General features: G+C 34.7%; 1 protein-coding gene across 1 annotated transcript in view; it reads left to right on the forward strand.

Moving 5' to 3' along the window:
• XPR1 (xenotropic and polytropic retrovirus receptor 1) overlaps positions 1-17,414 on the forward strand; it is a 250,301-nt gene that overhangs the window by 226,556 nt on the left and 6,331 nt on the right. The window contains exons 12-14 of the mRNA XM_082701743.1: positions 5,151-5,317; positions 9,427-9,566; positions 14,539-14,760. Coding sequence (XP_082557869.1) covers positions 5,151-5,317; positions 9,427-9,566; positions 14,539-14,760 — 529 coding nt within the window. The remainder of the gene's footprint in view (positions 1-5,150; positions 5,318-9,426; positions 9,567-14,538; positions 14,761-17,414) is intronic.

The following is a 17,414-nucleotide window of genomic DNA, read 5'->3' on the forward strand; positions in this document are numbered from 1 at the left end:
GACTCGATTTCAGCTCAGATTATGGTATCGGGGTCGTGCGATTGAGCCCCACATTGGGCTCCATGCTGGGTGTGGAGCCTGCTTAGGATTCTCTCTCTCCCTCTCCTGCCCCCCCTCACCACTCGTGTATGCTCTCTCTCACTCTTTAAAAAAAAAAATGAATTTTACATGTTTCTCTTTAAGTAGTACCTCCTTCAGGAAGTCTTTCCTGGCTGTTATCGCTCCTGAAAGCCTGGTTTATTGATCCCTCTGTTATGCACAGTTCTACAGTTGTACTTATACATTATCTTTTTGTTTACTTCATATCTCTTCTTTTACCCTTAGCCCTTAGTATTTCTTCAGTATATCCATCCCCATTCTCTAAAATATGCCGGTTACCTAATAGGCATTCACCATGTTTGTGGAATATAGAAATAAAATTTTTCTTTTGAGTTAATCTTAAATATTATAACCATAAGGTAAACAATGCAGCTTATAATAGACACTAAATATCTGTTGCATGAATAAGTGAATTCCTGTGTAGTATTTTCTTATTATGAAAAAAATATAGCAGGGCTGCCTAGATGGCTCAGTTAGTTAAGCATCTGCCTTTGGCTCAAGTCATGATCACAGGGTCCTGGGAAAATATCACTACCCTAATAGCAACTATTTTCTTTAGCCTACTTTTCCTTTTAATTATACAAGTAAAACATGGATGTGTATATATCACTATAAAAATGAAATTCAAATAATACAGAAATACCTAAAGTTTTAAAAGTGAGTCCCTTTAATAATCTTAACTTCCTTCATCAGGCATCCTTCATTAAGTACCTCTGTCTTTTTCTATAAACATAAATTTTATATATCATATGAAGTAATATATGTATAGTATTTAAATTATTTTTCACATACCTTAGAAATATTTTTTAATGTTTCTTCGTAGTTTTGTGGACTGTCTTTTCATTTTAGAATTGAGACAGATATAGAAAAATAAAGCTGTCTAGTACAAAAAAGTTCATTGGATAAAGATTCCCATTTCTAATTTCTTCATTTATCTTTAGGCCTAATGATTTCTATTTTTGTCTCAATCATTTTAAATTATGAATTTTCTATAATTACGGAGTTGGAAAGAGGCAGAGTCTAGATTCAGACCCAGATCTTCCTACTTCAAATCCAGTTATCTTTTCACTTACTGTCTCTCTGAAATTAAGCTTTCTTAACTATAAAATGGGAATAATAATGTCTTTCTTGCCTGTTCTTAGGATAAATATGATAATCACCTGAGGACATATAATACATGTGACCGACCTCACATTTTAACTAAAACACCCTAAAGATCAGAGGAATATCTATATCCATTTTTAGATAACCATATTAATCTTGTTATTCAGTGTTTTGATGCTTTTTAGGTCATGGGAATAGAACTAAGATTTGCTAGATAACACACTCATTCATAACTTAGCTTACCTGTATAGGTTTGGGCTTTGAAAACCGTGTCTAGTCCATTTTATTTTTTTAATTTAATTTCAGATTAGAAACTAGTAAACTGTTATCAGAGTAGAAAGGTTTTGTTTGAAAAGGGAACCATTCACTTTCTCTTTATACAATGCCACTATTTTCATTTTAAAAATATCTTCCCCAAAATGTGGTTATAGATGATCTTCATATGTAATCTTTCTGGTTTCTCTCTTAGCACTTTTCCTAATACATTATTTTGCTTTATCCCTCCTATGGTAACCATGGGTACAAAACTTTAAGAAGCTTATTTCTATTTGTTTTACATTCAGCAGATACCATTACCATAAATACTTCTTTTATGAATTATGCTTCTAACATGACAGGTGTGTAATAGAAGCTTAGGGTGGAATAGCAATGACTTGATTTTCTCTGATTCTGAACATCACTAAAGTGGGCTACCAGAGGTAGCCAAGAGAGAATTAGATGTAATTGCTTGCCTAAAGTGATAATATCTTTCCAGTACATCCCCTGAATCCCAATAAAGGCAGATGATTTCAGGGAGAAGCTCTCCTCATTTGGGAGATGGGAAAGATCAAGTAAGGGTAATAATTAAAAAGAGACCAAAATGTAACACATGTAGACTGGGTATACACTAATCATTATTTGAAAAAGTAAGATAAAGCACTATTTATTCCAAAATATTCTGTTGAAATACTTGCTTTTTGAAGTCAGTGAAGGCCTGTATGTGTTTCATAGAAATTTCATGGAAATAATACGAGCTTAGAAAGGAGGAAGGCAGGTGACTCACTGTACCATTTTAAGAATTCTACTCTAAGAATAGAACTTGTATTAAAATTTAGAACACATTAAAGAAAACAAGCATATTGATTTTTGTTTCCTGGTTAATTCTTTCTTTTGAACTCCACCCCCCACAATCTCCTTTTAATAATAATTTGAACTTGATGATTTCTTTAGTAATTAGAAAAGGATATCAGCTTTCAGTAATAACACTTGATGTTACCTATACTTACTTGAGAAATACTCATTTTTTAACCTTTTGCTGAATGTATCTATTATTTTAGTCTAATTTCATTTCTTTTACTAGCAAACAAAATAATGGTTTGTTGTTGTGAAAACTATATGAGAGAATATGTATGAAATGCCTGGCTCATAGTAAGCATTCATTTTTTTAAAAAGAATTGCAAATATAATTTACAGTTAAGTTACTTTCTTTACCTCTTTGTGTTGATCTTGTTTTGAAAATATGAGAACACTGAATTTTATTAAGGTGCTACATTTGCTTGGTAATTTTCTTTGCAACCCTTAGTAGATAAGTTCTAAGATTTTTTAATGCAATTATGATACTAATTATTGAATAATTCTACTCAGCTAGACAGTGTCTATCTACAGAATGAAGTAAACATCATAACACATCCAACTAAACTAGATAGTAACTGTTTTGTTAGGACTTTGAACTTATTATTTATGTGATACAGTATTATAGTATAAATAAATACTCAACCCAATTTACTTTTGGTGAAGAAGTTTTTATGAAAATAGTTCAAACCTGAAAATGTGTTTATATCTGAACTTGACTGGTCACTTGTATCACATCACTTGTGGACCACTGAAAAAATATTGGTTTTTATGTCCAACCGCTGACTTTCCAGAAGAAGCTGAACAGTGATGGGCTAACATTTTTAACAAACCAGCTCTTAGGTAGGAGGAGGGCTAGGAGATACTGATCTGCAGTGTCTGTTGACTTCCATGGTGTAAATACTTCTATAAGTTACTAAGATTATATTGAATGTTGGGAAAAGATGTACAGTAGCACAGCATTATATAATAGTTCTATCATACAGATACCAAAAAACATACATAACCTTAAAAGGGTAATAGCAAAATTTAGTAAATTAATTTGTAGTAAAATGTAGTAAATGTAGTAAAATGTAGTAAAATTTAAAGTAAATGTAAATTAAAGTAAATTTTTTAAAAAGTGAATTAAAGTAAAATGTAGTAAAATTAATTTGTAGTAAAATGTAGTAAATGTAGTAAAATAGAGTTTTTATTACCTTTGTTTAATTGTAAGTTTATATAATTAAATTTTAATAATTGTATTTAACCGTCAGCTTAGTTCTGAAAATATAACAGTTCTTAAGAGCTTGTATGAACTGATTAATACTAGAAACTATAACATACCCATATTTTTTTTAAATCAGCTAAGTAATTCTGATGCAAGCAACTTGCCAGCTTAATTATTTTTTCTAAAATACAGATAAGATCCTGAGTACCAAGAGTCATTCCATAGTCAGACCCAAAATGTCCTTTCCAGACTCATTTTAAATCACACCCATTCTCTTATATCCTCCATATGGCACCCAAACTAGATTTAGATTGTTTGCAGCTCCTTAGACACACCTTGTACTCTCCCAACCACCTTCCTTTTCATTATCTTCCTTCAGCTTTGAATGTCCTTGCCTCATCTGCCTGACTTCTGCAACACTGTTTATTCATCCTTCTACAAGTAACTCAAATGCTACTTCCTTTTATTTCCTACTGTTGGAAACATTCCCATTCTTCTTGATGTTCTCATAGTGATTTGTTTATACTTCATTTTGAGCTCAAATTTATCATCAGTAACAAATGGCTATTTCCACTTAACTATATTATAAATTTCTAAAGGGTGCCTTTGAATCATACGGTACTTAACACTTTTAATACCTAAAAATGATTAATAAACACTTGTTTTAATAGGAAGGACTTTAACTTATTTTAATAGAAAGTATGTGGATAAGGCATGATACATCCTTTATTTTCTATGCCTTTGGGAAACTAACCAAAATTTAAACTTTTTTGAATTAGATGTTTCAAACCTTTTTCTTGTTAATTGAGGACCACATTAATACCTATATCCTGCACAATAACAGGGAATACAAAAATGATGACTCAAGCTTACTAAAGAAGAATTTTACTAGAGAATATATGAAGGACTTAAGAGTAAAAAATACTAAATTATATAACTACATATACAAGTTATTTTTATTATTCTGATTTAGTATACTTTATAGTGTTCCCAGCATTTGTATCTATAAACAAGCTGTAAAAAAAGCAAAAATACTATGCTTTGCTTTGTGATTTGAGAGAAATTTGCTTTCATATATGTCCATAAGGATAATCATTCTGTTGCTTTCTGGCATTTAATCTGGAATTAAAAGTATCTGCCTTCACAATAAGTATAGACAAGATCTAAGTATAAAGGAAGTGTTTTAAAGTAAAAACAATCCAAGAATTTCTTGAAGCAAATGTAGCACATTTCTTATTAGTGGTATTTCATAATTTTTTTTTCATCTTTGACCCTAATCTGCCACCTGATGGCAAAAATTAAAATGACATCTTTTGTAATACTCAAAACTTCATTGCAGTTATTTGGGTTTTTATGTATTCATTTTTATGGAGCCTCCAAAACTCCAAATACACATTTGTACAAATTTTATATATTTGGTAAATGTTTGATGATTACTTTGTATTTCAGGAGAATTGGAGGTACTATTTAACTTCTGTTAGACAGTGTTTCTACTAGGGAAGTTTGTTTAAAATCTTAGTTCCTTTATGGAGCTGTATACAGAGTCTGTTTTTTTAAATTAGTTTTGTTTAATGAGGAATTTTATTTAAATCTCTCAATTTTCTTTTACCTTTCCCGTTTCTTTCTTCAGAACGAGGTCACTCAGACACCATGGTATTCTTTTACCTTTGGATTGTGTTTTGTATCATCAGTTCCTGCTATACCCTCATCTGGGATCTGAAGATGGACTGGGGTCTCTTTGATAAGAATGCTGGAGAAAACACCTTTCTCCGGGAAGAGATTGTATACCCCCAAAAAGTATGTACAAAGCATGCTTATTATTTGTTTTAAAAACAACTCCTGTATATCACCAGCCAGCTCCTGTTATGATGCATACCTAATCCCAACCCAATACATTGAGAAAAAGCAACTAATCGCCAAAAAATACTAATTCATTCAGTCAGCAAAAATAATCAGGTTTTTACTATATGCTGGGCACTATAGAAAATAAAAACAAAGTTGTAGTTCTCAAAGAGGCCATAAACTATATAAAACAGATAAGCCAGCAAATTATAATACAATGCAATAAAGTCTAGAGTAGAGGAATAAATAACTTGCTATAATTTATGACCTAATTTTGAACATGCAATTCACTGTCTCACATTCCCTCTATTCTTTGCCTGCTTTGCAAACTCCTGTTCCTTCTTTTTTTTTTAATTCTTTATTTATTTTCAATTGAAGTATAGTTGAGGCATGAGTGTTACATTAGTTTCAGGTGTACAGCATAATACTTCAGCACTCTGTGTTATGTTGCACTCCCAAGTGTAACTACCATCTGTCAGCATGCAGCACTGTTTCAGTACCATCGACTATATATTCCCTGTGCTGTACTTTTCAACTGAGTAACTTAATTCATAACTGGAAGCCTATATCCTTCCACCCCCCTTTACCCATTTTGCCCATTTCTTTACCCCCCCACCCCTCTGGCAACCATCAGTTTGTTCTGTGTATTTGTGGGTCTGTTTCTACTTTTTGTTTCTTAATTTGCTTTTTAGATTCCACATATAAATGAAATCATGTGGTATTTGTCTTTATCTTCTGATTTATTTCACTTAGCATTGTGCCTTCTAGGTCCATCCATGTTGTTGCAAATGGCAGCATCTCATCCTTTTTTATAGCTGAGTAATAGTCCATTGTGTGTGTAAATATATATACATCTTCTTTAGTCATTTGTCTATCAGTGAACACTTCGATTGCTTCCATACCTTGGCTGTTGTAAATAATGCTACAGTAAAACAAAGGAGTACAGATATCTTTTCGAATTACTGTTTTAATTTTCTTTGGGTAAATACCAAGTGGAATTACTGGATCATATGGTCTTTCTATTTCTTTTTTTTCATACTGTTTTCCACAGTTGACTACACCAATTACATTCCCACCAGCAGTGCATGAGGGTTCCTTTTTCTCCACATCCTCTCCAGTTCCTCCTCTTAAAAAGTCAGTTCAAGGATTACAATCTCTAAAAAGCCTTTCTTTTTCTAAGCATATTTAGCCATTTGTCCTAATTCCATTTTAGCCTCTACGAACTTCTGTTATAGCAGTTATCACATTGTTTTATAATTAACTGTTTAGGTATCCATATCCCTCACTACCCAGCATAGTTCCTAGCATATAGTAGACTTAATATTTGTGGAATGACTAAATTAACACTTGACTGAGTCAGCAGTGCTATGAAAGCACAAAGGAAAGGAAGTGCCTGAATCTTTGGTACGTCAAGAAGGTGTCCCTTTTCATTTATTTCAGCCAGTTTTTGTTAAAGTAAAGTGCCAAGCTGAAAATGTATGGATAATTCCTTACGAATTATTTATATATGAACAAAAGGATAAAAGAGTCTAAATTAAAAAGAGGACAAAAGTGCCAATCTGAAGATATATGGATAATTCCTTAGGAATTATTTATATATGAATAAAAGGATAAGAGAGCCTAAATTAAAAAGAGACCAAAAGTATCATTACTCAGATAATAAAAGAAATTTAACAATCAACTAGGAATCCTGGTAAGTGAATTTTGATCTCAGGTGTCTCACTAAATTAGCTACATAACTTTAGGCAACTTTACTATAGTATATTCTCTTCTACCAGATAATCTCTTGATCCTTTCCCAGTTCTGAAATTCTGTGATGAGGAGGGATATATAGATTGGGTCACTAATAATTCATACTATGACAGAATGTCCCCAGTACCTCAAAACTACACTTTGAAAAGTGTGTGAATACGTAATATTCAGTTGATGAATAGTGAAAGCTGTTTTAATAAAGTGAGGACTAAAGTAGGAGAGTCATACAAAGAATGATATGTCAGGTAACTTTAGATAAGCAAATGAAGACAGAAAGAAGGGTATTAATTTATACTGATCATTTGTTACATAAGCTATAGCAATAATCCCAATGTGCAGATTTAGAACATATGACCAACAACAGACTAGAACATATCTTTATAAATCTCATTTGAAAAGAAAATCAGGGGGCATCTCAGTTGTTAGAGCATGCCACTCTTGATCTCAGGGTTGTAGATTCAAGCTTCATTGGGTATAGAAATTACTTTACAAAAAACTTTTTTTTTTTAAAGAAAGTAAGAAAATCGGTAATGTCAAGTACAAGTCAGAGAGCAGACATGAGTTCAGGTAAATTATGGTCCTTTTGTGCGCACCAGAATGTTATGCCTTATTGCTCCTTACATTGTTCTTGCCTTACTGAACAATGTAATACATTTACTTCTCATGCTGATTGCTTAGATAAACTGTTCATATTTTCATATAAATGTTAATCCATGCCTCCTTTTAAATAGTTCTAACATATTGGCTTCTGTGTAATTAAATTAGTGGATAGTTTTTCATTCAGTTTCCTTATTGCATATTTTCATGACCCTAGGAAATGCAGTATATGGTTTCCTACATTATAATTTGCAGATTTATAAGAAAAATGTTCTGCTGGATCGCCACATCCCTTTTAATCTTAGAAAGAAAAATACTGGAATAAAATTCATTTACACAAAAAGGGAAGGAAAGCTATTGGTGGAGTCCGGTGAAGCTTCATTTAAAAATTAACAACACAGTGAAATCCCAGTTCCTAGGGATTAATAGTATGTATTTCTGAGTACCACATCCTGGTCCAGGGAGTATTTTTGTTATCTCCATATTAAAACTTCATTTTTCTATGTCTCTGGTCCTCACGTTAAGTGTATTCCTCCCAAGACTTTCACATTTTTGGTAACATCAGCTCCTGCATAGTCAACTGTGGATCATGTTAAGACTGACTTAAAGTAACAAGAAATTGCAGTTCTTCACTGATGAGTTCACTGGATGTGAATTTATCCAAAAACTGCATTATCACTGTATTGGATGGATGGGGGAAAAAACAGGGAGGGTATGTAAGTATGTTAAAATCTTCACAAAAATTCATCCTAATCAGCAGTGGATAACATCTCCAATTGATTAATCAAGATATGCCAATATACACACATTATTTAGAAATATGGAGGATAAATACTAGGAGAGATAGCTATAAATCCTGAAATTGTTTGTGCCTAGAGAATGAGAAGAGAAGTGGGAAAGGGGACTGCTCTTTTTTGTTGTTGTTTATAGCCTTCTAACATGACTAATACTGCTTTGTTATTTAAAAAAAAAATGCAATGGTATAAATACATGGCAGTTCTAGTTTCCATAAGATCTCACAACCTTTAAATACATATATTTAAAGAGCTAATTATCCAGAGATTAATAAGAAACAAATCCATGAATTACAGTTCTAGTCTGCTGGCAATTTGTATACTTGAAACTTTTGTGTAGCTAAAACTGGACTCCTAAATAGTGGATACTAGTACCTATAAGAATTTGAATGCGGTCTTTCCCACGTAAAAATAGTACATTCCTTAAATTCAACCCATGTTTGTGATATCCAAGCTTCATTTTATTTAACAACCTTGAAAAAAAAGGTAAAACTCCTTCAAATGCAGAGTAAGGTAATATGAAAATAAAAGTGCAAATAACACAGTTAATCTGCTAATCGTTTTGCTCTTGAGTCTTTATTAGCATATGTTGTACATATTAATATATAATCTCAATCAGATCAAGGATCTCATCTGGTTTATATTTCTGGAGTTTAGAAGAGAGCCTGGCATACAGTATGAGAATAAAATATAGTAGTTAAGTAATTAATGAAATTCAATAAAACTTCATTTTGTTATTGTACTTATTTAAGAATATAAATTAGTGAGATTTTTCTAAAATAGAAAATAAAATAAAAATCATTTTTCCTCTTTAACCTGTGCTTATTGGTGGGACATACGTGACTCTTGTTGCTGTGATAGATGTGCTTATTGGTGAGAAACATAATGGGAAGTGTACTCACTTTGCTTATTATTCCTTAGGCCTATTACTACTGTGCCATCATAGAGGATGTGATTCTGCGCTTTGCTTGGACTGTCCAAATCTCAATTACCTCCATGACATTGTTGCCTCATTCTGGGGACATCATTGCTACTGTCTTTGCTCCCCTTGAGGTTTTCCGGTAAGCAAACTACCAGAAAGTCTATCAAAGTTTCTTTCCCCTAGAAGACAATACTTATAAATTAGAATTTAATAAAACAGTATTTATACTTGAAAGGCTTAAATTTTCCAGCTTTTTTCAAACTTCTCATTAGCCTCAGAGTTGGAAAATCCTACTTGAAGGTCTAAGAGGTTAATTCTTAACAAAGTTAAAAATACTACTAATGGTGGCTTATAAGCTTTTTTTGAATTGGGCTCCATTAGAAGGGTCATGAGTGGAAATTGGGAAATAAAAAGTTTTAGAACAGAAATTAAAATAAAAATCTTTTGAGAATTATTATTTGCAATTTGATATTTTGGGTTATTCAGGCAGCTTTTTCACTAGAAACAAGGAAATGCCAGAGGAATTGTCTTTTAAACCTTCCTAAAGATATCAGCAATCTAATAATATAGCCTAAAATGTAAGTAAAAGCAGGTACCCCAAGGTAAGCAAAGCATTAAAGCTAATTTTGCACGAAAGAAATTTGCCAAATCTAGAGCAAAAAAGGCACAAATTACAAATAAAAAAATCCTCAAGACATATATATATATTTTTAAAGTAAGATGAGGGACACCTGGGTGGCTCAGTCAGTTAAGTGTCTGACTCTTGATTTCTGCTCAGGTTATGATCTTGGGCTTGTGAGATCGAGCCCTGCGTCTGGCTCCATGCTGATCATGGAGCTTGCTTAAGATTCTGTCTGTCTCCTTTTTTCTCTACCCCTTCCTCACTCCCCTTCTCTTAAAAAAAAATAAAAAAGTAAGATGATATTGTGAGCAGCTTTATGCCAATAAAGTAAAAACTTTGGAATGAACAAATTCCTTGAAAAGCACTTGATATAATGAGCACTGGATATTATATAAGACCGGTGAATCACTGAACTGTACCTCTGAAACTGATAATGCCCTATATGTTAACTGAATTTAAATAAATAAAGTCAAGAAAGAAATAGAATATCCGATAGGTTTATATGTATTAAAGAAATCATATTCATATTAAAATCTTTCTCACAAGGGGGATGTCTGGGTGGCTCAGTAAGTTAAGCACCCAGCTTGATTTCAGCTCAGGGTCATAATCTCAGGATCATGAGATGGAGCCTGTATCAGCTCTACGTTCATCAGGGAGTCTGCTGGAGATTCTCTCCCTCTCTTTCTCTCTAAAATAAATAAATCTTAAAAAAAAAAAACTGTAGGCCCAGGGAATTCCTCCAAATATATGGAGATTGAGGAGGAATTATCAGTGTATATAAAACTCTGGCAGAGGAAAGATGCAATAAAAGGAACACTTCTGGGGCACCCGGGTGGCTCAATGAATTAAAGCCTCTGCCTTCAGCTCAGGTCATGGTCTCAGGGTCCTGGAATCGAGCCCCAAGTTGGGCTCTCTGCTTAGCGGGGAGCCTGCTTCCTCCCTCTCTCTCTGCCTACCTCTCTGCCTACTTGTGATCTCTGTCTGTCAAACAAATTTAAAAAAAAAAAAAAAAAAAAAGGAACACTTCCCAGTTTATTTTGTGCAACCAGCATGACTTTGATATCTAAACCTACGACGACATTCCAGGAAAGACCAACCAGTCTGTTTCATGTAGAGTAATGCAAAACTCCTGAAGAAGATATTAGCTAATGAGTCCAACAACATATAAAAAGCATAATACATCACAACCAAGTTAGTTTTATTTTAGGAATGTGGGTTTTAATATTAAAAATCATTTAACATTTAAAAATTAATCTGTGCTAATTCACCACATTAATAGAATAAAGGGGGGACATCCTTCATGTGTGTAGAAAACACCATTGAGAAAAGTCAGTACCTGTTCATGAATAATTCAAAGATTATCTACAAAAAACATAAATAAGATCATATTTAGTGGTAAAACACTGTAAGCTCTCCCTTGAGATCAGGAGTGAGATTATTATGCATGTTGTCTCTTCATTTTAACATCAGACTGCAAGTATAGCTAGTGTAGTGTAGGATGGGGAGGAGACATAGTGAGAATTAGAAAGGAGGGGCACCTTGGTGGCGCCGTCTGTTAGGTATCCAACTCCTGGTTTCAGTTCAGGTTTGATCTCAGAGTTGTGAGCTCAAGCCCTGTGCTAGACTCCATCAGCAATCTGCTTGAGATTCTTTCTCCCTCTCCTTGTGCCCCTCCCCCCACTGCCTCGCATGCGTGCCCTCTCTCTCAAATAAATCTTAAAAAGTGGGGGGGGGGGGGCACCTGGATGGCTCAGTGGGTTAAAGCACCTGCCTTTGGCTCAGGTCATGATCCCAGGGTCCTGGGATCGAGCCCCACATCAGGCTCTCTGCTCAGTGGGGAGCCTGCTTCCTCCTCTCTCTCTGCGCTTGTGATCTCTGTCAAATAAATAAATAAAATCTTTAAAAAAAAAAAAAAAGAAGAATTAGAAAGGAAAAAATAAAACTAATTATTCATCCATTGACATGGTTGCATATGCAGAAAATTCAAAAGAATTTACAAATAAGCTATTAGAATATATGTAGCAGCATTCCTGAATACAAGGTCAATATAAATAAAAATTTAATGTTCTAAAAAACAATCCCAAATAATTAGAAAATAAAATTTTAAAAAACACCATTTTGAATAGCATCAGAATAGATCATATATCTAGGAATAAATTTAATGAATGATTATGTGTACAAAAATTGACAAGCCAGTTCTATAATTTATATGGAAACAGGACAAAGAACAGCTAAGACTAGAGGTGCCTGGGTGGCCAGTCAGTTGAGCGTCCAACTCTTGGTTTTGGTGCAGGTCTGATCTTACGGTTGTGAGATCAAAACCGGCCTCAGGCTTTGTGCTCAGTGTGGAGTTGCTTGGGTTTCTCTCACCCTCTCCTCTGTCCCCCAGCCCCTGCTTGCTTTCTCTGTCTATAAATACAAGTGAATTAAAAAAAAAAAAAAAGTCTAGAATAGCCAAGACTATGATGAAAAGAAAAAAGTTAAAGAACTTATCCTCTCAAATATCAAGACTTACTATATAGCTACAGTAATTAAAACAGTGTCTGGTATTAGTGAAAGAATAGATAAATTGTACACTGGAACAGAATAGGGAGTCCAGAAACAGATCCACAAATACATTGACACTACCTGATTTCTGACAAAAGTAGTTAAATAATGGTGTGGAAAAAGAGGTTCTTCAATAAATGATAGTAAGTCAACTGGATATCCATACGGGAGGAAAAATGAATCTTGACTCTTACTGTATACTGTATACAAAATCAATTCCAGGTGGACTACAGAACTACATATGGAAGGTAAATCAGTAAACTCTCTAGAACATAGGAGAGTGCTGTAAAGGCAGCTTTGGGTGTATAATATTATACTTTTTATTTCTGAGTGGTAATTACACAAGGTGATCACTTTACAGTAATCAAGTTGCACACTTAGTGATTTGTAAAATTTTTTAGATTCTATGTAATACTTCAATTTAAATGCTTATTTTAAAGAAAGCAGCCTAAAAGAAAGGATTATCATCAAAGTGGCAGTTAGGTTGACTGCTGACTTCTCAACAGTAACAATGAAAATCAGAAGTCATTAAAATGATACTTTCAGTGTGCTGAAAGAAAATGACGGTCTACCTAGAGCTCTTCCTCCATGGAAAATATCTTTCACAAAGGAAAATAAAGGTATTTTCAGACATGTTTATAGCATTCCTCTGAGTCAGGATGACCACATCTATCACAATACTCTGATAAAATAAGATTAAACCTGAGAGATAAATATTGAATCTGGAAACAGTATACTTGTTGCTGTTAGTGCTCCTTCTCAATCGTGTGTCATCCCTCGTCTTCACTTCCCCAAATATCTAGGTCTAGGACCTGAGACTCTCCATCACTCTAAGACCGACTCCCCTCCCACTTCTTCCTCTTCCACATAGGATGCTGCTTTATGAATTTTTAAAAAATGTTTTTCTAGTAAAGAAAAAAAAAGCTCACTTTTTAAATTCTTGATTATTTCACTTCTTTAAAAATTATTTGCTTAAAAGTAGAATCAGATATCCTGTCACCCATGAAAACAAACACAAAAAACTTCCTTTGAATCTACTTTCCTCCTCCAACTCTTGCCTGTTTCTGTCTCCTCTACAGCAGAACTCTTCAAAAGATGTCTGTACTTGGTATCTCCGCTATCTCACACCTCCCCATTCTCCCTTTAATTCAACTCAAGTCTTTTTTCCCCAATACTCAAACTAAATTGCTTTTGTTAATAATCTACAGTAATAACAGTAATAGCAGCAAACACTCATGTATTGCCCACCGTGTGCCTGGCACTGTTATGAGCATTTTGTGTGTATTAACTGATGAATCCTCACAACAATCTTCGGGTAGACACTGTTACTATCGCATTGTGCTGATGACACTGAGGCGTAAGTTAAGTAACTCATCCCAGGTCATTATACTTAGTAAATGGTGGAGTCATGAGTTGAATCTAGACCGTCTTTCAGAAATCTGTGCTCTTGTATCACACTGCCTCCCTGTTTGCTAAATCCAGCATTCAGTTCTCTGTACCTACCTTACTTTACCTCTCAGCAAGGCACTGTTTTCACTTCATTTCTCAGAGGCCTACGTCTTCCTAACAATTCCTTCTCAACTCCTTTAGCGGTTCTTGTTCCTCTTCCCAAATTGTTAATGTTGGAATGTTCCAGGGTTTAGTCCTCTGCCCACTTCTTTCCTCCACTTATATTATTCTTAATCCCATGACTTGTGCAGTTCTCCAGTCCCAGACTCTCCCTAGAACTGCAGACACATATCCTTCTAGCCACTGGAATTTCCCCCTTTGCCTCAACCTTTCTAGTTCCCTCCCCACCCGCCCCCACACCATCTTTTCCTGTTCTAATATCCTAATCCTTGTTTTTATTTCGTTGAGTGGAAACTTGGTAATACTGGGAGGGTTACAGGTTATGATAGCTCAGATTTTATAAATAATTTGCTTACTTACCATTTTTGCTAAGGCGATTTGTGTGGAACTTCTTCCGCCTGGAGAATGAACATCTGAATAACTGTGGTGAATTCCGTGCCGTGCGGGACATCTCTGTGGCCCCTCTGAATGCAGATGACCAGACACTCCTAGAACAGATGATGGATCAGGATGACGGCGTACGAAACCGCCAGAAGAACCGGCCATGGAAGTACAGCCAGAGCATATCCTTGCGCCGGCCTCGCCTCGCTTCTCAGTATGTATGGAATCTGCTTTTCAGAGACCAGTTTCCTTCAGGTGTTGACCCTGGTTAACATTTAAGCCAAAAAGGTATCAGGTTGAACCACATGGAAATCCTGGCATTCAACCATTTTTCACCTACCCAAAACAGCAAGAGCAGCAATTTCATATAATCCAATCTATAGAATGTTTTAACACAGAGAGTAAAATGTCATTAATACATTAATTAATACATTAATGCTACGAATTTGACATTAAAAGTACACTGGGGAAAATTTGATGGAAAATAATTTACTTGACTCTTCAGTATGTTTTGTATACAAATAATTTTCAAGTTACAAACTTTAGGAATCCTGGCTCTGCAACTTGACCTCTATGTAACCTTGACCAAATTACCTAATTTCTCTATATTGCCCTTCCTCTGAAAATTGAAATTAATCTGATCCCTGCTTATAGAGTGGTTATGACATGGGATTTAGATCAGTTTCCTCACAGAAAAAGTTCTTATATATAAATAGCTTGTATTTATTATTTTTATTTTCTTACCAAAATACCCAAATAGTATTTTTATAAGCCATTAACTTTGTATGATCCTAAAAGGAACAATAAATGTAGACTGTATTGTGGCTGCACTTGGAATTTAGAAACAGATTTCACAGTGGATTGGAATGACGGGGGAGACTTAAGTTGAGCATGGGCAGTTGTCTAAAGGATAAGAGAATACTTGACTAGGCCAGAGGCACAGTAAAGACAATTAAGGGCAGAAGGGAAGCTATGTGACTAGAACTATAGTAAAAAACAAAACAAAACAAAACAAAACTGTAGCTGAGTAGATGAAAAATGATTATAAAAGGCTGGAAAATACAAACTTGATCATATAGGCAGGAAGGATTCAAAGATTGTTTTTCTTTTTCTTTCTTTTTTTTTTTTTTTTTTTTTTTGGAGAATGTTTTTCATGATAGAATGACGTGAAAGTAGTATTTTCAGAAGCTTTAATGCCACTGTGGAAGATACGTTGGGAAATGGAACCCTAAAGTCCAGAAAACCAACTGGAAGGCCACCATGGTATTCTGAAGTATCAGACATGGAGGACTTGGGTTAGGATGCTTTACTTTACAGTAGGACTAAAAATAATATAAGGAGATGTTTTAAAGGACCTAAAAAAATTAGGAGGTAGTAATAGTAACCCATAGATATAGAAGAGCAGAGGAGAAATTGCCCAAGCTTCAGACAGAATTTGGAAGTTCTCTGAAGAGGACAGGTAGAGAAAAGAAAAGCCGGGAGCTAAGCCTGAGGAAACACAGAGAAAAGGAAAAAAGGAATAAACAAAAGGAGCAAGAAAGGAAGGACCAGCGAGGTCATTGGGAAGAACATCAAAACAAAGCATGAGACTGTTGTAGTAAGGTCACAGAGTTTGAAGAAGCAGGAGGAGGGTCTGGGAGGGATGGTGGGGTGAACAAGTAAGTGCAGCGGGTGGGAGGAAGTAGTTGTGTCATTGAGCATTATCCTTGTCAGTCACCAGCAGAGGGCAGTCTAAACATACACTATTTCTGCTTCAGAACCAGGGAAGCTTTTGGGCACTAAACTATTATGTTCAATTCCAGGAGTGAAGTGGAAAAACACTGAGATAGTAGACTGCAACCAGAAGATGTTTAGAACAATGGAACAGGTTATGTGCAATGGAGAGAGCAGGAAATCTAAAATAAGAAGTTTGGAATTTGAGTACTCACTCTGTGACTCCCGCAGCCTTTAGCACATCCTTTACCTTGCTAAATGTCAGTTTCTACCTCTGTCAAGTGGAAATAATGACACCTAATTCACAAAGGACCACTTGTACCTCATAGGGCTTATGAAATGCAGATTATTTTAATATTATCAAATCCTATTTCTCATCTAGTACAGGAGTGTCTCCCATTGCCTCCTGATTAGATGGCCATCTTATGCTGACTGGAAATTGTCGGTGATAATGAAGTTTATAACTAGATGGGGCACCTAGTTTTATTGTTGGATGGTCATTATGGTGGCTAGCTTACGTTAGGCTGAAACGTGCTTCTCTGTAACTTTAACCAGTTGCTCCTAGTTGGGCTACCATGTCTTAGTCTCCTCCCTCTTCTGCATCATACCCTGTCAACTTTTGAAGACAACTGTCCTGCCTCTCCTTAGGTCTTATCTTCTGCTGGTTTACTCACCTAGTTTCATGTGCACCTCAAATGGCAGTATTTCTATCAGTGCTCATCATAATTCCTCATATTTATCTCATACTTATGCTTTTTATATCCATTTTCTCACTTGATATTGATACTGTCTCCATGAGGTAAGAGTACTGTTATGTGAAATGGGTATTATTATTCCTGCCTTATAGAGATGAAAATAATAACAGTCAAAAAGTTACATCATACAATTAGTACTCAAACTCAGATCTTCTTTTTTTACTCAAGTAAATTAACATACAGTGTTTTATTAGTTTTAGGTATACAATATGATTCACTATTTCTGCGTATTACAGAGCATTCATCACAATAAGTGTACTCTTATTTCCCCCCATCTTCCCACCTGTGTCCCCTCTGGCAATCAGTAGCTTATTCTGTGTATGTAAGAGTCTGAGTTTTTTGTTTCTTTTTTTTCTCCTTTTTTTGTTCACTTGTTTTGTTTCTTAAATTCCACATGTGA

Source organism: Mustela nivalis (assembly GCF_964662115.1).
Source record: "Mustela nivalis genome assembly, chromosome: 16".
Taxonomy (NCBI): Eukaryota; Metazoa; Chordata; class Mammalia; order Carnivora; family Mustelidae; genus Mustela; species Mustela nivalis.